We start from the raw sequence: 24,923 nt of genomic DNA, 5'->3' as shown, positions 1-24,923 counted from the left end.
CAAGCTCATTTCTTAGAGTCCCATGGACATGATACATAAGAAAAGATGCCTTGTCAACAATTTGATGAAATATTCATTCTAAAAATTTTTTTAATGAAAGTCACATCAAATGAACTTACTCCATCAGAAAGTATATCTGGTTAATTAATGAGAAAGTTTAATTTTAGTAAGCTGAGTTATATTCAATTATATAATCTGGAATCACAGATCAGGACAACTTTGACTCTTTTATTTTTTTCAAGCAGAACAAGGGACCCATATTGAGTTTCTGATTACAGTTCACACCCTGTAGGTGGCTCTCATGTTCTCCTCGCCTGTTAGTATTACTGAATCACCCTCTCTGTTCATGATTTGTTTGTTTTTTTTTTTTTGTCTCTAAAGTAGACAAATGTTTCTAGCATACGTGAATCAGCATTGCCATGTACTTCATCACATAATTATATCTATATGTATATACTTTTATCCGTGCTCTCAGCCTTGTCAGACTGCCGCTTGCTCAGACAGCATTCAGTTCGCAGGGCCCCAGCTGAGCACGCAAAGGCCATGAGTTACAGCCGCCCTCCTCCCAACGCGGACGGCATGATCTCCCCCAAGGTGGACAATCTGACCTACCGCACCTCACCCAACACCCTGAGGCGCGTCTTTGAGAAGTCTGGGCGCGTTGGCGACGTGTACATCCCGTGGGACCGCTTCACCGAAGAGCCCCGTGGCTTTGCTGTCGTTCGCTTCCACGACAAGCGCCACGCCGAGGACGCCATGGATGCCCTCGACGGGATCGTGCTGGATGGCCACCCAGAGCCGCAGCCCGAGGCTTCCTCGCCACTGTCGTTCCAGCAGCAGGAGCCGATCTTGATCTCAGCGTCGATCTCCCTTCAGCCATGCGAAGTCTCCATCTTGCTCTGATGATAGATCTCCATCAACCTCTAGGTCCAGATCTACTCCAAGTTCCAAGTCCAAGTCCCCCTCTGGGTCCAGATCTTCCTCAGCAACCACGTCCAGGTCTAGATCCATAAGCCTTACACCAGAAAAACGCGCAAGGCCTGATCACAACTGAAAAATCCCTCCGAGTTTCCTAAAGAGGAAGGAGCGGTGCCCCATTAGGATAATGAGTCATTAGCAAACAACCTGAGGACCTGGGGGGAGGGGAGGGGAGCAACGTTCTCAGGCGATCAAAGAGTCCTTGGAATAAGCCACTAGCTGTTGAAAAGGTTATTCTTTAGCATGTTGTATAACTCTTTACTTGTTTTAAGGTTTGCCTCAAGTGGTAAACCTCATTTTGTATGGTATTTTGTCGCTGTTATTCAACTATCTTCTACGTTAGTGAGGTGAACAACTTCAAGCTATTATTGGTTTGAATACTGGAGGTAAAAATTCATTTCTCTTTACTGCATTTTGTTTGAAAGTAAACCGATTGTTATCTAATCTGTGGCCCTCCTGACTTAAGAAAATGTGTGCAGCCTTTTCTTTTTGAGTAGTCAAAAACTGTCTAGTGATTGACTCGTCGTTGCCATCATTCTTTTAAAAATAAAGACCTCCTTGAAGTTATTATAAATTCATTTACATGTGCTGTTTACCTTTGGGTTTAAATGGTAATCTGGACCTGCACTGGTAGAGAGACATTTAAGGTGAAAAGAATTTATTTTTAAAGGATTATTTATCAAACATAGTTCTAATCTCTTATGTATTTTTAAGTGCACTAGACACAGCTGTACAGCAGCTGAGTAATGCGCGTTAGCTGTTAAAGGTGGTATTTTGTAGTGCAGAATGCTTGCCTCTTCCACCTTTTCTCCTTATTGCTCCTAACCTGTGCCATCAACGTCAGGCGCGAGTGAAATTGCAGCTTGCCCTCCGTCTCCTATTGCTGGCGATCTCTCAGCTCCACCATCTCCCACCTCCTCTCCCTCCTCCCGTCAGTAACTCTTCTTGCCCGTTCAGTCAATGCCAGCCCCTGTATGCCAGCTGTTGCACTGTACTACTGTACTTTTCAAGGTACTGCACTGTAAGATTAAAAATGTTTTATTTTTTTGTTTGTTTTTCATGTATTATTTGTGTGAAAAGTATTATAAACCTATTACAGTACAGTACTATATAGCCGATTGTGTTCATTGGGTACCTAGGCTAACTTTGTTGGACTTAACGAACAAATTGGACTTATGAACGCGCTCTCGGAATGGAATTCGTTCCTTTGTAGGGGACTTACCGTACAGCATAATGATTTGACTTATGTTGGGCAATAAGAAATTTTCCTTTACCCTTCTAGATTTTTCTGGCTGGTCTAAGAATTAAATTAACATGAGACAGATTAACAGGAGAAAATCAAACAAAGTTTAATAACATGTACATATGGGAGAGACCCAGGAAAACTGAATGACCAGTATGGCTGAAACCCTCACCTGAAATATCATCTTCGGCTAAAAACAAAAGAGGATGCTGTGGGTACTGTTTGAGACTTCAAATGGGAGCAAGGTGATTTACATGAAGATGGAAAAGCAAATGTTTGGTAGATGGGCCGTGTAGAGAGACGAGGGACACAGAGTGGACTCTGATCTCTAGGCCCTGCTGAGTTTCTCCTACCACTACCAGCCCGTAGTCTTTGCAGATATCTCTGGTGATAGCTCTAGTGGGGAATGACTGGCCCTCTATCTAAACTTTTTTAGGCGGTTAGGAGCAAGGTCAAAGTTTCTTCCTGAGACTTTTGGGCCTAGATTTTTTTTCAGCTTGAAATCATCTGCATACCAAAGGAACATTTTGCAGTGGCAAGTTCTGTTCCCCTACACTTACATACATCATGAAATGATGACCACAATAAGTTTAGCACACATCCATGACCTCGTAGAGATACAAAATAAAAGAAAAAGAAAAAAATATTTTTTCCTTGTAATGAGAACTCTTAGGATTTACTCTTAACAACTTTCATATGCAACATACAGCAGTCTTAATTTTATTAATCATGTTATACATTACATCCCTATACTTATTCATCTTGTAACTAGAAGTGTGTACCTTTTGACCACCTTCATCCAACCTCCCCACCCACCTCTGGTAACCACAAATCTGATCTCTTTTTCTATTAGTTTGTTTGTTTGTCTTTTGAAGTATACTTGGCCTACAACACTATGTTAGTCACTGGTGCACAACATAGTGATTAGATATTTCTGTACATTATAAGATGATCACAAGTCTAGTTACCATCTGTCACCATACAAAGATATTACATTACTATTGACTATATTCTCCACAGTGTACATTTCATTCCCTTGACTCCTTTATTTTGTAATTGGAGGTTTGTACCACTTAATCTCCCACACATATTTCACTCATTCCCTGACCCCCTGCCCTGTATCAAATTACTTTTTGACGTCTGATTACATCACCAATCATACGGCTCTCCCGTTACAACTCTTAGGAGCCTTCCAATGATAAGTGGCAGGAATCTTTCACAGGCTTACATTTTAAAAATGAAATACGTTGTTTTACAGATCTAAAAATCTTAAGGCACATCTAGCTTCAGGTATTTCCCAAATTTTTCCTCAGGTATCTTGCTCTTTCTCCATTACGGTTTTCCTCTGTCTCTTTATGTCAATGTTCCTCATTCTTGGGACATAACATAGCCACAAGCATCTTCAGGTTTATATCCTACCAGCTTAGCAACCGCAGTGGAAAATGATTTCTCGCAACATCTCAGATTTACCTCTTAAATGTACTTTCGGTCACATGCCCGTGCTTAAACCAATTACCGTAACCGATTTGAGGTATACTGATTGGACGTGGCTGCATCATGTGTCCTTTCCTCTAGCCACGGCAGTGAGTTCAGCTAAACCTAAACCAAGTGGACTAAGACGGTAGAATGGGTTTTTCCCCCATGAAAATCAGGATGCTATTAGCATAAGTATGTTAAGGGGACGCTAAGCAGACACAAATAAAATCTACTGCTTGTTCTCAAAAAAATACCAAAACACCTTAATCAGTGTCCTATTTCTTACATGAAAAAAATCAAAACTCAACTTATAGTTTTTGTCAAGTATTCTTTCTGAGATTAACTCCACATTTCCACCCAACCCCAAAATTGTGGCCACAGTTGCCCAAACAAGCCAAGGTCTTTCAAGTCTACTTCTTCCATCTGACATAGTCTTTCTCTAGCAGCACATAACTGCCACCTTCCATCTATAGAAAGTATAATTATACTTAAAGATTCAGATTTAAATATAATACCTCTGTGAAACATTTCCCAACTCCCATTAAATAATCGCTACACGGTTCTCTGTACTTACACAATACTGCATATATAAATCTATGATAAAATATACTGTACTTGGATAGTTTCCATGTGGTGTTTCCCTCACCTGGTGTGTGAATTACTTGGGAGTACAAACTGCTTCAACCATTGACATATCTCTAGCCGCTGAGGCAATAACTGACCCAGTTTATGTTGGATGGATTAATTATTAAATAAGTCAAATTGAATAAAGTCTCAAATTCAGCAGCCAAATCTTGTCTTTACATGAATAAGTTGAACAAAGAGCTCCTAAACAAGTGTTCAGTGGGGCTGGTAATATTAACGAGTCCAGAAGCTCTTAGAGGTCTCCTTCAGATAGCACTGCAAATGAGCATTATTTTATTCTCACCAAGCCTTTCAGGTTATATACATGCAACAAAATCAGCAAAGTCAGTACTCATTGTGGCAGACAAAGTAACTATTATGTATCTGTCTTAAAAGTTCCTGTGATGTTCTGGCTAGTTTTCTTTAAGTAAGATTTATAATATTTATGAGAAAGGAGCACAAAAATGAACCTGATGCTTTTGTGGAGAAGGAATTCCCTGGCTGAGCAGAAAAGCCTGCCAGAGTTTTGGTGTTTCTTGTTTGTTTGTTTGAAACAAGATTGGAGGGCCGTATAATGCAAGACGAAGCCATTAACAGTTAAAAGGGAGAGGACACTCTAAAGAGACTCAGCTAGGGCCCTGGTAAATTATCACAAATTGTGGGCTTTCTTAGTGAGAGTCTATGATTTGAGAAATTCATGAGGAGAAAAGGCGGAGGGGTCCCTGGGCACCTGAAAATGAGAACTGCTGCATTTAACTAGGCTGACTTTGGCATGGCATTTTGAAGAAGGCAGTCACATGTAAGGTAACGAATAAATAGAGCATATCAGAGCCTGAAAACGCCTCCTGAAAACCTGAGAATAGGCTCGTGTGGGTGAAACGAGGTGAAGGACGGTGCCTGGTACACCATAAACCCTCAGTAATATTGGCTGGTTTTCAATGAAATGAAACCTAACCTGAATCCAGTCCCTACCCGGTAACAGCGGGGAAGATAATGGATGCCTAGGCAACGTCCAGCAAGTTCTGGGATAGAGGCGGCTCCCACCTGTTGCGTCACCAGGCGGCTACAGAACTGAGTCGGGGACGGGAGAAGGGAGGAACCTGTGCGGAGGGTCATCCGACCGAGTCGGAACCGGAACCGGAACCGGAACCGGAACCGGACACTCTGGCAGGAGGTAGAAAGCGAAGAACACTAAACGGCCGTTGGTGAATTTCAACACTATGTCGTGAATTTCAGATCATTTTCTACTTGTTTACTAAGATGGAAAACTCGGATTCCGACGATGAAGGAGATGGAGTTCCGGCCCAACGCATAAGTCAAATGGACCGACTGGTTCGGGAAGAAGATTTCTTCAGGCTTGTCAACAGTCTGAGTGAAGAAGATTACAAACTTATGAGAGACAACAATCTTCTAGGCACTCCAGGTGAAAGTACAGAAGAAGAGTTGCTGAGAAGACTTCAGCTAATTAAAGAAAACCCACCACAAGACTCAGATGAAAATACAGGTATACTTTGCTTTCGGAGGGAATAGGATGGGATGAATAAGGAACTTCATCATAGTAAATAGTAACTTCATAATAGTACATAGTAGCTAATTATACAGAAGTGACATAAATTAATTTGGTGAGTAACTTCTCATAAAAAGAACTGGCATTTACTTGATTTTTGGTGAGCATGTCAAGGTATGTTTGTTTGTTTTCCTGATTCACATTTGGGTTGTTTTAATTGGGAAGCAGTGTGAAGTAGCCTATTTGTACTTTTCTTGGTTTTCTACCTCAATTGAAAGTCCCTCCTACTTCCTGAATTATTTTTTCTACATAGACATGTAAAAAAAGCAAACAGAAATATTTCATATTCTAATCAAGTGGTTCTCAACTGGGGACAGTTTTGCTCTCTCCAACACCTGGGGACATTTGACAATGGCTAGAGATATTTTTGGTTGTCGCAGGGGAGGCATGGGTGTCACTAGCATCGAGTGGGCACAGGCCAGGGGTGCTGCCAAATATCCCACAATGCACAGGACAGCTCCCCAAACAAAGAATTGTCCAGCACCGAAATGTCAACAGTGCTAAGGCTGAGAAGCCGTGCTCAAACCTCAGGTCTGGTGCCTTCTCTCCCAGTGTGAAGTAGAGGATTTTACTGTCTAATGAAGAGGAGACTGTAATACTTTGGTTCTTGAATATGGTCTTATATGTACCATGCTGGGTTCAGTCTATTCATTTGATCTGACCTTCAACTTAATGTCAATTAAAAATCTTGGTAACATTAAGAAGTATTCAAAATTCAAATACTTTTAAACCTATAAAACTTGTTTATGTTTGCGCAATAATCTTATATTTTAAAACAGCTTATATATTATCAAAAGCACATAAGTGAAGAGCCTAGAAATAGTAATGTTGGAGACTAATGAAAATTAGACAATAATGTAAATTGAACTAAAATACTAGCATTGTACCTTAACTGGTGTTTACCTTGTTTAATTGCATTAGTGTTTTGACAGTGGACTGAAAAAAAAGTCTCTTGACATTCCTCCTACACAGGGCTGGTATTCCTCCTACACAGGGCTGGTACACAGGGCTGTGTATATGATGAAATATTGCAAAACAGACTTCCTCCAGATTCCCTTTTTAAAAAATTCTCTAAGTTTATCTAGGATTAGCTCACTCTTTTTCAGATGGAATTGAAACTTTTCTACCTGTACTTATAAATCTAGACAGTGTAGTTTATAAAATATTAAGCCTATAAATGTGAAATCAGTTTAAAACATCTGAGTATTTAAGTTCTCATTTTTTGTTTGTTTTTGAAACAAAGTTTCAGAGTGCTATTTTATGATGGTTCTAATTTTGGTAGTTCTTTCATGTCCCCTCCCCATTTTTTTTGTTAACAGATGGAGGAGACGCTCCAGATGATGTGTCTAGTGGCGACTCTATAATAGACGGGCTTAACTGTTTTGGACAAACTGAAAATATGACAAGTGGACAGAGAGAAAACCAATCTGGGAGAGAAGAGGGCCAAATTAATCCTACAAGTGACCAGTTTAGATTCACTTTAGAAAGAAATTTTCACCTTGATAATGGGAGTCCAAATCCAGGGAATGAATATGTAGCATCTGCAAGACTTCCCAGAAGAGAAAATATGGAAGACAGCCAAAGGCAAGTGGAAAATCCACAATCTGAATCAATATTTACAAGACCATCTATGTCTGAACAAGATACAACTGAAACATTAGTGGAATTCTCACCTACCAGAAGTCAGAGAAGAGCAAGAAGTAGGAGCCCAGAGTATCCGAGAACCAGAGCAAGAATTGAAAGTTGGTCGCCTCCACGTTCACTTAGGGAAAGTGTACAAAGACTTAATCATAGTATACCATCTCAGACTTCTGAGCAGCCTCTGGTAAGTGAGAATGTGAGATTTTCTAGAACTGAGCACCAAGAAATATTGAGACAGCAAATGACTGGATTTGAGTTGCAAAACAGTGGTCTTATTGAAACTTCTAGAACAAGGAATGCCGTTCATGGAGAAGCTTCTCCAGATACAACCAGCAGTGATGAATCTTGGGGAATGAGGGAAGTATATCTGACCATACCCTTCAATCTTGAAGTAGGACAAGTTCATTCTGGAGCATATTCTCAGAGAGACAGCACAGCTAGTAGAACTCAGTTAACATCTGAGACACCAAACAACACCGTCAGTTCTGAAAGTGAACGAGGACTGAGGCATATGTATTCACATTCTGAGCAGGCAGATGTGAGAGCTTATGTCATTACCATCAGAAATCCCGTTTGTAGAATTTTAAATACTAGCTTAGATGATACAACATCTGTTCCAATTCAGAGCACGTTAAGGCAGACAATGACAGAATTTAGTAACTCAAGTAACCTTATGGACAGTGACAGTAATTTAGAGCATAGTGTCTCACCTCCAAGTCAAAGCATGGAATGGCCAGAGTCACCAGATGACAGCGATGGTCCTAATGGTAGTAGTAGTAGTAGATTTGGTTCCGATTCAAATCCTAGCTATAATCCCCATTCAAGTTCCACACTGATTTGTCATTCAAGCCCCAATTGTATGTCTAGTTCCAGTTCTCATCCTATTTCCAATGCCAGCTCAAGCGATGAAAATTCAGAAATTGGCTCACTGATGTTTGAAGGCACTGAAGAAACTAACTCATCATCAGACTTACCATCAGAGACCAGGCAAGGGGGTAGACAAATGACCCCAGTAATATCTGATGAAAGTGACCCTTTGCTCTTCCTTAATCTGGAAGAGATTTTCCACTTAGATGAAGATGATCTAGACCAACCTACAGGACTCAGCAAAGCACAGATTGACAACTTGGCTGTAAGATCTTTTGATGAAAATGATGCATTAAAAGCTTGCAGCATTTGCATGACAGAGTACACCGAAGACAGCAAGCTTCGCATCCTACCTTGCTCCCATGAATATCACATTTACTGCATTGATCGCTGGCTCTCTGAGAACTCTGCCTGTCCTATTTGTCGTGGGCAAGTAGTGGATTCCAATGAGACTGAAAATCCTAATTGAGATCTGAATTCTCAGCTATGTAAAGTGTTACAGTGACGGACAAACAACAGTCACCTGCCTCGTGTCCACTTTTAGAGTTATTCATGCTTAAATATAACAACCTGAATCTATATATAACAATCTGAACTGAATCACTAGTTCCTGAAGGAATTATTGGGCTTTCCCCAATTTCTGTTCCATCACAAAAGGAAATACTAAAAAGTCAAACAATATTGTCCAATTTGACAATAAAAATTAACTTCACACCACAGCAGTTCACTGAATTTCAATAAAAACTTAGCACGTGCACTGGGTTGGGATGTTCCTGATTCCATGGGAGAAATGTCTTCATATGATGTAATGAATCTAGATAGATCCTAGTAGTATTATCTAGTCACGTAAATCCCAGACATCTCTCAGCCCTGTTCAATCCTGGTTGTGCATGCAAAGAAACAGAAACCCAACCAAATGTCAATAATTAAGAGGCAATTTAAGACTATATTAGAGTCATTCACATAAAGAAGTCATGTTACATTCATAGAATGCCATAAAAAGCTTTGAAACCCTTCTCTTCCTATCTCTCTCCACAGCAGTTTATCCCACCTCCCTAACACTACCTTAAAGTTTCTCCTATTCCCCACGACCAATGTATCAGTCAGTTCTAGCTAAAAACTGATGGCACACTTTAAAAGAGTGATGGGATAGCATTTAATGAAGAGACTAAAGTGTGTAAAGAATGAAGGGAAACCAGGAGATGATGAAGTACCCTGAGGCTAGCAACTGTGAGAAGCCAGTATTACAACCACTAGGTTTGAAGGGGCACAGAGAGGTGGTCGTTCCTGCAACCCAGAAGGTCTCAGAGTTGTAGTAGGAGTCCCCCCGACGAGACGTAACCTTAGGGAATGGCATCCACTGCCAACCTAAAGTTTGGAAGGGGGCAGGGCATGGAAATAAATACCCTTACCTTCTTTCCTCCTGACTTCTCATCTCTTGTCAGTACTTCACATTAGCCAAACCCAACCTGAAGACACAGAGAGACTGGTCGATGAAGCTGACAAAGGTCAGCCTCCTGGAATCACGGAGCAGGGTTAAGAAGGATGGCGAGTAGATCCGATAAGCAAATCAGAGACCATCTCCCACAACCAGTATTCCCAACTCTCTTCACACCCAGTCTGTGTGCGCCTTCTTGCCTCTTCCGCTTGTCCTCTATTCCACTCTATGACTCAGCTCTTTAACGACCCCCTCTATTTTCCTTTCATCTACTCGGATCTTGTATTTTTAAAAGTGATAAGATGACAAAGCCTTAGAACTGAATTACCTTTCTCTTAAACATGTCACACTTTGATGTGCTGTGATTGTAAACAACTAAGGAAAAAGGGCAGTTATAGGTATGTCTTTAATTTTTGCTTCTTAAATATATTCAAGCTTCAATTTCTTTCTATATATGTTTAGTTCATATAATTTTTAAAACAGATTCTGATTTCTTATAAAGGGTTTTTTGGTTTATATATGACTCTTAATCCTTGTGTGAATGACCCAAAGTACCCAACTGCTGCTTGGAGCCTCTCAAGCTGCAATACGAAAGCCTTAAAGGTAAAACTTGGCTTCAAAAAACATGTCTACATAGTTCAATTCTAATTGTCCCCAGTAAAACCATCACCCAAAACCGTGAGTATTTGAAATCAAAATTTACGTCATGCTTCCTTCCAACCTAAACATAGTGAAGGCTTTTTCTCCTAATTCAGCCTGAAAACTATTTTATGGGGGGTGTATTGGCCAGTCCAGAAAACTGTGCTTAAAATTTTCAATCCTGGTATAGGTGAGAGTACATTGTATTATAACCTAAAGCAATAGTCAGAAATTTTGTGCAATGTGCAACCTATACAAATGTAGCCAGTGTTAAGTATAAACCTTCTCTAAAAAGTTAAAGTCAGAAACATCACTGACCTTTATTTTCTATGTGAATTGCTGGCAGCCACAGTATTTGCACATAACTACAAAATATAAATGGGGAGTGGTGGTGAAGTGTTTTAAAACATCTTTGAGGTAGCATATTTTTCACACAGAAGATACCTGCATGGCCAGAAATGAAGGCTTGGATCAAACCTCTGAAATTGACATTAACTTCTGAAAGTTGTTTGAATATTCTGATTTTTATGAAGTATTTTTGATATCAGATACACTTCATTTAAAGTGAGTAGAATAATTGTAACAGTACTTGGCTTTCATACTATCCTAACAGATTAAAACCTTCCAAGGGATGATAGTTGCTTAATTAATGCTTCAGTACATTCACATGCACCTTCTGTGGTCGACAGAATTCTAAGATGATGCCCAACGATCCTTGTAGCAGCCCCTCCCCTTGAGTATGAGACCTGTGAATGTGATGGAATATCATTCCCATTATTAGATTATGATATATATAGCACAGTTGATTGGGAGATTATCCAGACTGAGCCTGACCTAATCAGGTGAGCACTTAAAAGGCACAGAGAGGACTTCTGATCCAGATAAGATGGTTTGTACTTCTCTCTCCCGGCTCCCCCTTTATAGGCACAACTATATATCCTGGAAATAATATGAGACAACCGAAGGACAGCTCTGAAAGGTCTAAAGAAGGTGAATTTGCCTAGGGACCCTCAGAATGGATGAACAACCTCATGGCAGGGCACCTTATGACCCTCTACCAACAAAAAAATGTGATCCAGGCCCAGCATTTCCTAACTCCCAACTTAGTAACAGGAAGTGGCTCAAATAGGCTCTTCCTCCAGCACATCAAATGGGGATCCCCCAAACACCAGGTGAGCCGTGCAGAACCTGCAAGGAGGAACACTTGGAAGCCCTGATGACACTACACGACCAGGGAAAGTGCTTTCCTTCCCCACTGGGCCTGAGATCCCCCTTCACCACGCAGACACATCCGTGGCTAAGGGTACCAGCAACAGGGATCCTACCACAAAAAGCTCCCACCTGGAAAATGCTCTCCTCAGATGGGCCTGAGACTCCTCTCCCCACCCAGAAACATCAGGCAACTTGCTGGTACCAGCAACAGAGATCCCTCCACAGAAAGCTCTCAACCTGGTAAGCGCCCTCCATCCTTACAGTCCAGGGAGACCCTGTCACAAGTGCCTGGCCCAGGAAGGACTCCTCATCAAGTGTTCCAGAGATTCCCTTCCCTCACCAGAAGCACCAAGGGCCGTATCCCGGGGAAGCTGCTTCAGACCCCATGAGCAGCATGAGAAGGGACCAGAGGTAACCCCACCTGCACAAGATAAACAGACCAAAAGAGTACCACAAAGGTTCTGAAAATTAGGTTATCGTGGAACCACAGTCCGTAAAAGTACAGGAGATGTGTGCCAAACCTATAAAGAGTGAATGCCTGCTAAAAGTTTAAAAAACAAAACAAAACAAAACACTTTACATAGGGACCAAAGTATCCTAACATAATAGCCAAAATGTCCAAAAGACAATAAAATATCACTACTTATACCAAGAACCAGATACATGACAGCTTGAATAAGATGTGACAGATGATGCCGACCCAAGATGAATTAGATGCTAGAATTATCTGACAAGGGTTTCAAAATGCTGATTTCAGACCTTTAAGACCTTGAACACAGAACCTAGTCACTCCATGCCAGTATCCCAACCTATAGAACTGTGAGCTAATAAAGGGATGCTGTTTTAAGCCATTACATTTGTACTAATTTCTTATGCAGCAACAGAAAACTAATACAACTTCTCATCTGGGATCCATCCTGTACTGAGAAAATGATTATAATGAGTCCTAGACAAGTAAATGGCTCAATGTCTTGGTTCTAGGCCCACTATGACATTATATTCTACCATTTTTCCCAAGAATGGAATCCCTAATTCCTGCTACGGAAGCTCCTAGAAGACAGTATCCTTCCTGTTTGAACAACCACCAATATCTTATCGCTCTAACTTTACTTCACATCACCCTATCTCATTCTACCAGTGTATGCTGCTTATATCATAAACCCAGTTTAACACTCTGACTTGGAAACTATAGAGCCACTTATTTTTGTCTCAAAGTGATTGCTGAGTATTATATTGCTCTTCCAAATCATATTCCTCTCTATCTGCCCTGACAAATCAGAAATTGAGAAGATTTGTACCTGAATCTTCTGAGCTCAACCTGATACGTTTTTTACCTTACAGTATATCAGTTTAAATACACAGCATCACTCACCGTGATTGTGAGCATAAACGTTTCCATCTTAAGAATTTTCTCTGTATTTTCTTTGTAGTTTTTAAAATATTTGTTTATTTTGCCCTAATTCCAAAACAAAACCCTTATCTGAATAACAAATTCTTTCTGAAAGTAGTTATAGCCTGTGGATAGGTTTTTGATAGCAATATAACGTCTATCTTTTTTGGCTAACCATGAAAATAAGTTGTGCTCTCAATATTCCATGAAGAATTAAGTATAAAGATTCTTTTGTAAGTGCAAACAAGCCTGAGCACTTAACAACATGAACAGCAAAACACTGCATGTACTGGAAAGTTCACAAAGAAATGTGACGTTTTTGTTAAGTAATATCACTTGTTATCAATATACAATACTTTGAGATCTTCAGTATCTTCTTTACTACAATTAACCAAACATTTCACGTCTTTTCATTATTTGAGAGGTGAATGTATACTCCCTTCAGTGAGAAGTTTCCTGGTATGAGAATTTCGAATGGAAATCTGAACTGTATTTCTTTTCTGTGACTTCATTTAAGATTTGAAAATTCTTTACCATCCTAACTCAGGCTTTTTCACTATGAAATAAGAGGCTCCCCTTTGTGTGATATTCAAAACTCTCCATTTTTAATCATCAAGCCAGCATCTTTAACATCACTGCAAAAATGTGGGGATTTGGAAAAGCACTTTGGGGAAATTCCTTTTTCTCTCATCCACCATTCGTAGAGGACAGACACTAATTATAAGGCAACTCCGGGTTCTGGGTTATCCATTCTGACGTCACCAGTCACAACACAGTTACCTACCACCCCTGGCCTTGTCATCTTCTATTCTGGCAGTGTATTTTTTTTTTCTTTAGTAGCACTTGTGACTGTCTAAAACATTTTTTATTTATCTTGTGCTTGTTTTCTTCCCCATTCCTATCCCAAAATAGAAGCTCCAAAAGATCTTTCTTTTTTTTTTTAAATTACTACTACATTTCTAAGAACTAGAACAGTTACTAGCATACACACACACACACACACACACTGCTTCAGAATTTTTGGCCACTGTGAGCATCCCAGACTTATTTTTCACCCTTTATTCTTCAAAAAAAAACCTATTTTAATACTGTTACCTAGCATCCCGGATTTGATCTATTTCAACCTAGACCTCTCTCACTTACTTAACATATTTGTATAGGGTTTCTTGCCTATGAAGTTATAATATCTGCCAACCCTTTTCTAAATCACTATTTCAGGCATTCAACACTGACCAAGAACGTGCCATGCCCAATGCTGGGTGCTAGGGTTATAGTTAAGAAGTACAGCACTTATCATTAAGAAATGTATTAAATTTTAAAGAAGGCAGATGAATAAACAGACAGTAACACTCTACGTGAGGGATGCCCTGACACAGATTCAGACACAGGATATAATGGAATGATCTAGGAGGAGAAATCTACACTAATAATTCAAAACTCCTTAAAGTTGGGTTATATCTGAGTTGTATCTTACAGGACTAGTAGCAATTAGCCAATGAAATGAAGTCATTAATTTCATTCTAAGCAAAATAAACACTGCATGCAACAGTAAAGATGCACTGAAAAGTTAGGGCTCAGTAAACAGTAAGTATGAATCATCATACTCTGGGGCAGAAGAGGAAGCAATGTAAGTACATTAGCAAAACATGAAGAGATGAGGCCAAAGAGGTAACAAGTGGTATTGTGTATCAGGCTGAAGAGTTGAACTAGATCTTCTAAGCAATGCACAGGCAACATGATTTTTCTAATAGGAATAACAGTTTTCAGTGTTTAGAATGGTCAAACTAGCAGGGATATGAACAGATTGTCAAAAAGTTAGATTGTCCCACTTACGGAGTTATGGCATTAACTGGAGGAAAAAAGTATAAAGTTCTGAAATAATGGTGAGACAGTTGATATATGGATGCATATAGATTCAAGTAGTATTAAAGAAGCACAATAAAATTTGGTGGCTGCTTGGATAATTTAAAGATGACCTTAAGTTTCTGGTTTAGGTGACTGAGTAGATGGTGAGACGTTCCACTGATATAAGAAATGCAATATAACTTGTTTGTCATAGTAGAGGAACAGATGACAATTCAGCTGGAATCTCTGAGATTTGAGATGTCAGAGTGATATTTTAGTGGCAATGTTCATCTAGCTATCACGGAATATCAAGTATGCTTCTAAAATTAGGATAAAGATGCCAGATTGAAGTCAAAGAAGTACGAGGTATTGCCTGGGAAAGTATGTTCCATGGAAGTAGTGGAGGGAGATGGATGGAATCCTTTGGAACAGGAGCAATTATAAAGTAGACAGACATAAAGAAGATAGCAAAGATAATCAAGACAGAAAAACGAGAGGTATAAAGATAATCATAAACACAGAGCTCACGGTCTTCATTCGTAAATACGAAGAGAAAACAAAATATCTCTAGATGTTAAGAAGAATGTAAACTCCTAGGAAAGCAAGGGTTTTGTAATTTTCACTACAATAGTCATAGCACCCAAAATACTGCCTTGCCCAAAGTAGATGTTCCATAAATATTTGTTGAGATATTTGAGATAGGCATGACAGAGAGAGAATAAGATAAATATTAAGAATAGAAAAATAAATCCTGGGAGAAATAGGAATAATTCATGGACTAGGAAAGAACCTGAAAGGCTTAGTTTTACCATGAACAGATGGAGACCTGCCACTATTCTAAACACCTACAAATGTTGAAAGAGTAAGTCTTTGGCAGGAACTGTAACAAACATACTGGCCATTATAGATCACCTGGAAACAGTCTTTACATATCTTTTTTAAAAGGCTCTCTTTTAAAAGAAAGAATTGGTAAGAGGGTGGTTAAATGCCTTTCTGTCAGGCTTTTTGCTTGGGAGAAAAAGGTGTAGGTGAAGTAACTCTGCCCCACATAGACTTTCAGTCTACTTCTCCCTCTTGCCATCCTGAGTTCCTCAGGAGTTCTGCTGGGCACATATATACCTCAGAAGCTGAAGCCCCCTCCTTGCATATTATAGTAGTGGGCTTCCCTTTCTTTCAGATTTCACCATTATTATGATAGGTTCTTGAGAGGCAAAGGTAACGGCTACGTATGCTTACATTCACAAACCTCTTGAACCAGAGTCTATTTTCGTTTGTATTTTGAAATCCAATATAAAGGACTTTACAACTTCAGCAACAGGGAAAGAGTTTCAGAGTATTTGAACTTGAAAGAGTATATACCCATAACTTCATTTTTGCAAGAAAATTAGCTTCTTGAAATCTTATGCAATTGCTGCCACGGTCATTGTATTAATTATAAGTTGTAATTTTAGAGAACCCTTACAAATTAGTTGAAAGGCTAAAAAGGAATTTATTGACTCACAATACACCAAAGTTTGAAAGTGCTGATACTTTCAGACACAGGTAAGTGTAGGGGCCCAAAGGATGTAAATAGAAAATGTTTCTCTGACTTGGATATACTTCCCTCTGCAGTTTGTTTTGTTTCGTATTATTTTGGGGAAAGCTTTCTCCAAGGCGTGGCAAGAAAAATGACCAATAGCAACTCTATTTTTATATATTACCAATTTACTGAACCCAGGCAAAGAGAAAGCCTTTATACAAAAGACTGACTCAGCTTGGGATTTCTGTTAAAACCTCAAGTTCAGGGGATTCTAACTGGCCAGGTCTTGGTCACATGCCCAGCACTAGAATATGGAGGTGGGATCTCCAAGCCAAACCAGATGGAAATGTGGACAAATTCACCAAAAGTAGCAATGAAGGGCTTCTAAGGGTTCTCTTTTGTTTTTCACACTCTTCTTGAATCAATTCTGGTGATATATATTTTACTAGGAAATAATCAATTTCATCCAGTTTTTAGATTTTTACAGCATATTTACGTTCAGTGCATCATCCTAAATTTAATATATTTCCCTTTATATCTTTTTTCTTTCTGTTCCTATACTTTACACCTTGGCTTTCTCCCTTTTTCCTTGATCAGAATATCAAATGACATTAGATAAACTCTATGCTAAGGTTTGATTGGAGAAGTAGAACCACTAGAAGGACTTTATTATAGGGATTAAACCTTACATGATAGTGGGACTTGGTTAAGCAGTCTATGTAAATCCACTGCCCCTGCCTCTTGGTGCCAGTCCTGAAGTCAGTAGGGCTGGCAGTCAGGAATGAGAGATGATCTGAAGTTAGGAGATCAAGGATAAGCCGGAACCTTCAAAGATAAGCTATAATCCAACTAGAAAAATGAACTGAACACCATATTAAAAGGATTATACACCATGGCCAAGTGGGATTTATTTGTAAAATGCAAGGATGGTTCAACACATGCAAATCAATCAATGTGATACACCACATTAACAGAATGAAGGACAGAAAAACCACATGATCATCTCAATTGACGCAGAAAAAGGCATAAAAAGTATGTTCATTGGAGTTCAAAACGCCATAGAAAGTTTAAATAACATATTTGATAAAACTGAATTTGAACTTTATAAGTTGAAAATAAGCCAGAAAAAATTATGAGATTCAATGAAAATGTGAATGATGACGGAATAAAGGATAAAACGGAACACCCACATTCATCTAATAATATTTTTAGAAGGTGAGATTAGAGTGAATTTAACAAGCATTTGAAGAAATAGTACTTCTCAGAGATCAAGTTAGAAATAAATCCTCAGATAAAAGAAGTGCATGGAGTCATCAGTAAAAGAAATGAAAACAAATATATGACTATATCCCTGTATCGTATACCTCACCTCAGCCTCATCCTTCCTTTGTTCCACATTAAAAGAATGTGCAACACTGGCAGACTACTTATATATACGATCTGACAGTGTCTCACTGTGTTCATGATTCCAACAAATCTATCCCCCACCTCTCTCCTTACTCCAGCAGGTGAGAATATTCCTAAAGCAACCCGTTCAGTTCCTCCACAGGCTAAACCCATGGATGAATTCTTTCTCCTTCCTTCACATTCCCTCCCCATAATTTTGAGATCCAGGTTACAGAACTTCCAGGGGTCAAATCCCAGCTTGATCATGCATTCTCATATTGAATCGCCATCCTTCCCTGCTTCACTGCTTTTGCCCTGCAATCCTGTTCACTTGGATTGTACTCTCTAATTAAATAATAGCACATAAACTCTTGGCCCGAGGCTCTGCTTTCTGGGGAACCAAGGCTAAAAAATAGCTGGTAAACCACATCACATAATGGCAAAGAGGAAAGTCTAAGAAACAATTTGGAAGAAAGAAAGAATATCAAATAAAAAGAGCAATTAGACTAGTAGCAATCTTCTCATCAGTAATGATAGATGCCAGAAGATAACTGAAAGCACTATCCTTAAAGTACTAATGGAAAAATCACTCTTAACCTAGAATATAACATTTAACTAACCATATTAAAAAATGAAAGAGATGACATTTTCAGACAAAGACAGAAATTTCTACCTATAGACCCTCAAGAGTAAAACTTCCAAGGAATAGGTTTCTTACTGAAGGGAATTAAACTCTCCGTGAAGAAGTGGGATTAAAGAACAATACTGAGCAAAGAAAGTGATATACATGTAGATAAATCCAAGAAGGATTAACTGTTAAACACTGTGTAATTGTGTGACTAATTTGGGGGCCAAGTCAAAAATAAAGTGCAATTAAAATACAGATGATAATTACATGGAGATGATATAAAATGCAATCAGAACCAATGCTTTGAAACTTATCAATGTTGTTTTCTGTAAGGGTTAGAGCTATTAAATATAAGACTGTGATCACTCAAGTAGGAATGTTAGACCTTTAATTACTAAAAATCTAGAACTAGAATAGATAAACTCCAAATCTGTTGAGGGGAAAAACATAACATTGAATGAAAAATGCAAGTTACAAAAGGAAATATATTATTTATGCAAGTTCAAAATATAAAAGAGTAGAATATTATTTCTAACTATAAACAAATGTCCTGATTTATAAAAATATGGATGCTAGAGTAGAGTCAAACTTTAGACAGTGTGTAACTACGCAGTAAGGAAAATGCCATGGACTTTGAGAGCTCTCATGTGTATCACTAATATTTTACTCTAAAACAAGAAAGCAATCAAATAGGGAAAAATCACATCTTGAATCTGAGTTTTGGATATACTAGTGATTCTGTGCTGTTTTATTAAGTTTAAATAGTTGTAAACAGTAAAAGTTAAAAAAACTGTAATGGATCAATGTCCTTTACTAAGTCCTTGAGTCTTAGATCATGCTTTCTCCTCCTCCTTGGGCCAGTCCTTCTCTCTTCCTCCTTTTCCTTGTATCTCTAGTACATAACCTTATATATGGAACATAGTAAGTACACATTAAACATTTGTTGACATGAATAATTCACATGAATGAGCTTTGCAAACTAAAGCCATGATCATAAACATAAACTCCTCACAAAAGAGCACAATTTTCTTCCAAGAAGTGAACCACTATAATAAACTCTGTTATGTGCTACAGAGTACCTCAAAATTAGTAAATGTGAAAATAATATGTACCATAATTAGAAATCTATCTTAAAGAACATTAAAAACAAAAGAAACAATTAACTAGCATCAGTATATTAGGTAAAAATTGCTTTGTTAGATGCCTTTCCAGAAAACTGCTCGACTATAGAAAATTGTAGACTGAGGAATTTTCTAAATATGATTCTGACGTGAATCCTGTAGACCTATTTTTGCAAATAAAAGTTTCTGTAGAGAAAGTGACATCATATAACACTGGCGGAACCAAAGCATTTATGAATAAAGTACTTACTGGTGCACAATTATATATAACTCTGGTGGGAGACTATTAAACATCTAGCATGTGAAGGTACTCTATTAATCTAAGAGTATCGTTTTTAAGAGAGGTGAGAGTAGACGGCCAATTTTTATGATAGCATAAATGCTATCAGAATTGCACTTGAGATACTATTATAAAGTAGGACACTCGCTGGTACAGAAAAATAGGTTTCTCAAGTGTGGAAGGTGAAAGAAAGAATAATGGAAATGTTCGCTTTTTGAACATAAAAATGTGAAATATATGCTTTAGCAATGAAAATGAAACTACAAAATAATCGTTTTTATTAAAAATATTTTCTTTCCAGTTACTAGGTCTTGCTAGAATACTTTTAACCAGATCATTTAATTCCCATTTCAATCCATTCTATATACCCGATTTGGTTATGATTTCTCAAAGTAATATGTATTCCCCCTCAAACCGCAATATTTCACACAATATAAAAATAGAATATTAAGCTTACCGTGAGATTGAGTAAAACCTATCATTATCCAGTGTCCTCATAATGAGATTTCATAGTATAAAAAGAACAAAACAGAATTGAAATAATGTATGAACATCCATATGTTATAGTTAGTTCTACTTGGGTGACACATTATACAATAATTCCGTGAAATTAATTGGAGAGAAATGATCTCAAGACTTGAAATCCAAATTCACAGACATTAATCTACTCTAGCATTAATTTTACTATTGTTCTTTAAAAATACTGTGAACCTTTCTTGAAAATCTATTCTAAGTCAAACTCTCTTTCACAGTCAACTATGATTTTTGTACATTTATTCTAGGGACTCAAGGGGAGAACTGAATGCTGATATCAGAATGTCCGTTGAGCCCACAGATAGATTCATTGAGAATCATCTATATACATAACAAAAAAACATGAGCTGATACTCACTACACACAACACTTTTGGTATTCATACTTACAGTGTTTCCTTCAAATTGATGTTCCATGGATTTTTGGTATACAATTATTTATGGAAAAAAAGATGAAATATTAAAATCTATAAAACCTCATAAATACACATACAGTTGATAATGTCTATAAGCAGTTAAACCAAATTTTTAATTCGTATTTTATTTTTTGCATTTTTATGGGAAAAGTATCAAACTCAAAGAAAAGTTGAAAGACCAGTATAATGAATAAATATACCAACTATTAATGTACCACAATGCCAGTTCTCTCTCTCTCTCTCTCTCCAAACACACACACACACACACACACACACACACACACACACACCTATCTCTCTTTTATCAAACAATCTGATATTAGCCTGAGGATATTATATTTCACCTCTAAATACTTCATTATGCCTGTAATGAGGATACAAACCCATATCACCACTACCACACTTATGAAAATTAACATTAATTCAATTCTATCATCCATTATACAAAAGTGGAGGAAAATTTGGGACCCCAAAATATGCCTCTTTGGCATAAGAATTATTTTAGACTGGTTATTTTAAAAAAAGAGCAGACTCAGGAGAAACTCAGAAAACCAAGTAGAAGTTACCCTTTTGTAAGGGACATTTACAAGGGGAAATCTCCATTTGTAAGGGTGTCTCCCCCTCTATATCAGAAAAGGAAGGATGACTCTAAGTCTCTAGAAACTCTTATCAGTAGAGAGGACAATGACTTAAATCTGCATAACAAACATATCCCTATTTACTGTGCTTTGCCTGGTAACCTCCCATAACTGCCCCCCAACACTAAACATCTTCTTTGTCTTTAGCTGGAGATGGTATCTAAGGTGGTGGCTTGGGCCATTTTGGGGAGATACTCAGTTTTCCTGGGTACCTCCCATGTATATAGGAGGTATACCTGTTATTAAAATTCTGTTTGAGGACTTCCCTGGTGGCACAGTGGTTAAGAATCCACCTGCCAATGCAGGGCACACGGGTTCGAGCCCTGGTCCGGGAAGATCCCACATGCTGCGGGGCAACTAAGCCCGTGCGCCACAACTACTGAGCCTGCGAGCCACAACTACTGAAGCCCGCACGCCTAGAGCCCGTGCTCCGCCACAAGAGAAGCCACCGCAATGAGAACCCGCGCACCGCAACGAAGAGTATCCCCAACTCACCGCAACTAGAGGAAGCCCGCATGCAGCAACAAAGACCCAATGTGGCCAAAAATAAATAAAATAAAATAAAATAAATAAATTTATTTTTAAAATTCTGTATTTATTCCTGTTACTCTGTATTTTATTATAGGAGGATTAAAGGGGAACACATTTTTCTACCCCAAAATATGTCTCTTTGGCATAAGGATTATTTTGAGCGAAAGATAATCAAAATACATCAGATTCAGGAAAAGCCCTTTACCTCCCCCTCAACAGCCTAAACTTACATTGGAAAGGGAGCCTGTACCAGGAAAAAAGCTATTACCAGAGATAACTTTTTACCTAAGAGACTTATTTGTGTAACAGGGCAAACTTTGTTTTCTAAACATCTCTTCCTTCCTGTGAATGGCCTTCTTTCCCTTTGCATGCCCAGACCCCTACCCCTTTCCTTAGCTCAGGATGTTATATAAGCTTCAATTACCTGGCTGCCTTTTGGGTCTCTTATTTTTATGGGACTCCCATACATATAAAATTAAATTTGTTCTTCTCCTGTTAATGTCTTAGGTCAATTTGATTATTAGACCAGCCAAAGAACCTAGAAGGGTAGTAGGAACACTTTTCCACTTGAGTTGGCAACCATGAAGGGACCTTCACTGGCTGGACACTGCTCACTCTGTGCCTGCTGCAGCTGAGAGATCCTGGGACCTCTGACAAAAGCCAGAAGAAGGAATCTCATGGCAGTCTCCCAGATCTCTGCCTGCAGGGTCTGATGGAAGTGAAGGTGGTGAGAGTCCTCTGCTTTTTCTAAATTTACATTAGCAGGAGAGAATATCTGGGTGAATTCGTTACTTAGGAATACCTACTCTGGTAAAAATTTGATATGAGTACTCTTGTTTTCTATTGATTCTTTTCCTACTGCTTCTTTTCTTTGTTTATGTCTTTTGTGGCATTTGCCATAATGATGAAAACCACAGTGTATAACAGAGGCAAAAGTCCTATAAGCCTGTCATTTGAGCCTGCCTCACAGACTGGTGAGTTCACAGTTCTCACCAGACCGGCACTGTGAGTGAATGTGCACATGAGGTAGAGGCTATTACTAGTGGGAATTTCAGAAGCAAGCCACAAAATTGGTGGGCACAGTTGAGCACTTAAAAGCTGTTAGAGCACTCGCAACCTAACTCAAAGACCCCCAGGTTAGGATAAGTTGGTCATGAATGGGTTAAATTGACTAGGTCACCACCAACCTCAAGAACATTTCCATGCCATGAGGTACATGGTAAAATACCACAATCCCCAATCCAGTGGCACATCCCTCTTAGGTATCAGTTTGGCTCCAAGAGACCCAAGGCTTAGCTGAAGCCATTAATGAAAATGAAATGAAATTACATGAAAAAAAAGAAGTGGAGGAGGTTTTCCTTTTGTGTTGTTCTATGCTTAAGAGCTTAGCTTTATGACCAGTGAGAATATCCCCTCTAGTCTCCACCACCTGGAAGGTACATATACTTGTGTGCATTTCCAGTTGCAAAGACTGGGATTCCAAGTGCGGTAGCCAGTTGATGAGAATCACTGGTAACAATCTGGGCTTGCAACTGGCATCTCTTTGTCTGACTATGCCAGCTCTCAGGGGACTCGGTCACAAGGGGCCCTGATCCATAAGGGGCCTTTGTCATCTCAACCTTCATCGTCTCATTCCAGATATTGTTAGGGCTGCATCTTTGCAGTCTCCTTTGGGACATCTCTTGCATCCATGGTTAAGCCATAAAAAGTCTTATTGGTTTGATTTGATATTGAGATTAATATAAGATCCTACCTGTCAATTGCCAGACAATGGAAGCTTCGAATTGGCTATATTTCAGTGTAATGGCTATTGTTAGGGACTCCCTTAATAAGATGAGAGAACAGAAATTAGGCTCAGAACAAAAATAAAATCTACACCTGACATAAATTCCCCTTCTTCATCCTCTTATACATTCCTTTACCCCTAACTCCCCGTCCCTGACCCTCCAGATCTTTTGGATCTCTGGGCCTCCGGTCTAAACCCTACCTCTCAAAATCCAACTCCATCACCTCAGTGAATTCCCTTAGGTCCCCAGATTCCTCCAACTTCCCCCAAAATCCCTTAAACATCAAGTTGCCTGTTTTGACTTCCCTTTCTTTACAAGATTTACAGAGAGCACTCTGGCCTAACCTCTAGGCCTGGGGTATACAGATTACGCATTAAAATACTAAAAGCAAGGAATTGAATTCAGCAGAAGTACCAGAGACAGATGGTAGGCATCATTTTTCCATCCCTTATGACCCCTTCCACTTTCCAGGGCTCTGTAAACAGGCTCTGCCAGCTTTAGGCCTTCCTATGCAATGCCTCTGTGGTTGTATCCAGGACCCACACCACAAAAAATTCATGTCCCCCAGACAGCAGCAGATCTTCTAAGTTATAAAGCCTTTTACCTCAACTTTCAGAACATCTTACCAAATTTAGAGAGGAATGGAAAGCTTAGTGGCCATTCACAACCACACTCACAGCAACCTAGACTGGCTGTTAAGGGATGTTCTTCCCACCCTTGATTAGACTATAGCTATCAGACAAGCCAGGCAGTCCCCTGAGGAACACCTCCCCCCTGCAGAGGAAACAGAGGAATCAGAAGTTCTCCCAGGCCCTCCTACAAATGATCAGGAAATGGATCACCTGGAGGCCAATGTTTAGGGGCTAGTAGAAGCAATAGTACAGGTTTTCCCCCTAAGGTGAATTGGTCTGAGGTTGAATTTTGTACTCAGAAAGGTCTTTGTTAAACGCTTTAGACGGACTTTTTGAAGGCATACTGCATTAAACCCTCAAGCTCTAGAAATCTTTTGATTTTCATCTTAGTTGGAAATCTCCCTGATATAAAGAAGCAAGTTTAGTTGGATGGGCACATCAGTCCCTTGATATTCAGGCTGTTATCCAGGTCTTTGGGGAATTGGAAACAACAATCTTTGTCTTACAAATCTCTAAAAAAACCCAGAAATGT

At 39.0% G+C, this 24,923-nt stretch overlaps 1 protein-coding gene and 1 pseudogene across 1 annotated transcript; both read left to right on the top strand.

Annotated features, from left to right (window-relative positions):
• The first annotated feature begins 543 nt into the window (after nucleotides 1–543).
• Nucleotides 544–1,101, top strand: LOC118888260 (annotated as a pseudogene).
• A 4,480-nt stretch (nucleotides 1,102–5,581) lies between these two features.
• LOC118888259 (E3 ubiquitin-protein ligase RLIM-like) lies at nucleotides 5,582–8,865 on the top strand. Its single transcript, XM_036839260.1, has 3 exons — nucleotides 5,582–5,825; nucleotides 7,208–8,338; nucleotides 8,423–8,865. The coding sequence occupies exons 1-3, from the start codon at nucleotides 5,582–5,584 to the stop codon at nucleotides 8,863–8,865; spliced, it is 1,818 nt and encodes a 605-aa protein (XP_036695155.1).
• Nucleotides 8,866–24,923: the final 16,058 nt, after the last annotated feature.

The sequence above is a fragment of the Balaenoptera musculus genome, chromosome X (genome assembly GCF_009873245.2).
Source record: "Balaenoptera musculus isolate JJ_BM4_2016_0621 chromosome X, mBalMus1.pri.v3, whole genome shotgun sequence".
Classification (NCBI taxonomy): Eukaryota; Metazoa; Chordata; class Mammalia; order Artiodactyla; family Balaenopteridae; genus Balaenoptera; species Balaenoptera musculus.
Note: the sequence above shows the minus strand (reverse complement) of the source record. Positions and strands in the feature narration are given on the sequence as shown.

Excerpts from the sequence above, each read along its gene's own strand:
- LOC118888259 (XM_036839260.1), top strand. The coding sequence starts at position 5,582 with ATGGAAAACTCGGATTCCGACGATGAAGGAGATGGAGTTCCGGCCCAA. Across the intron at positions 5,826-7,207 it reads AGACTCAGATGAAAATACAG|ATGGAGGAGACGCTCCAGAT; the intron begins GTATACTTTGCT and ends TTTTGTTAACAG. Across the intron at positions 8,339-8,422 it reads TTCCGATTCAAATCCTAGCT|CCAGCTCAAGCGATGAAAAT; the intron begins ATAATCCCCATT and ends CTATTTCCAATG.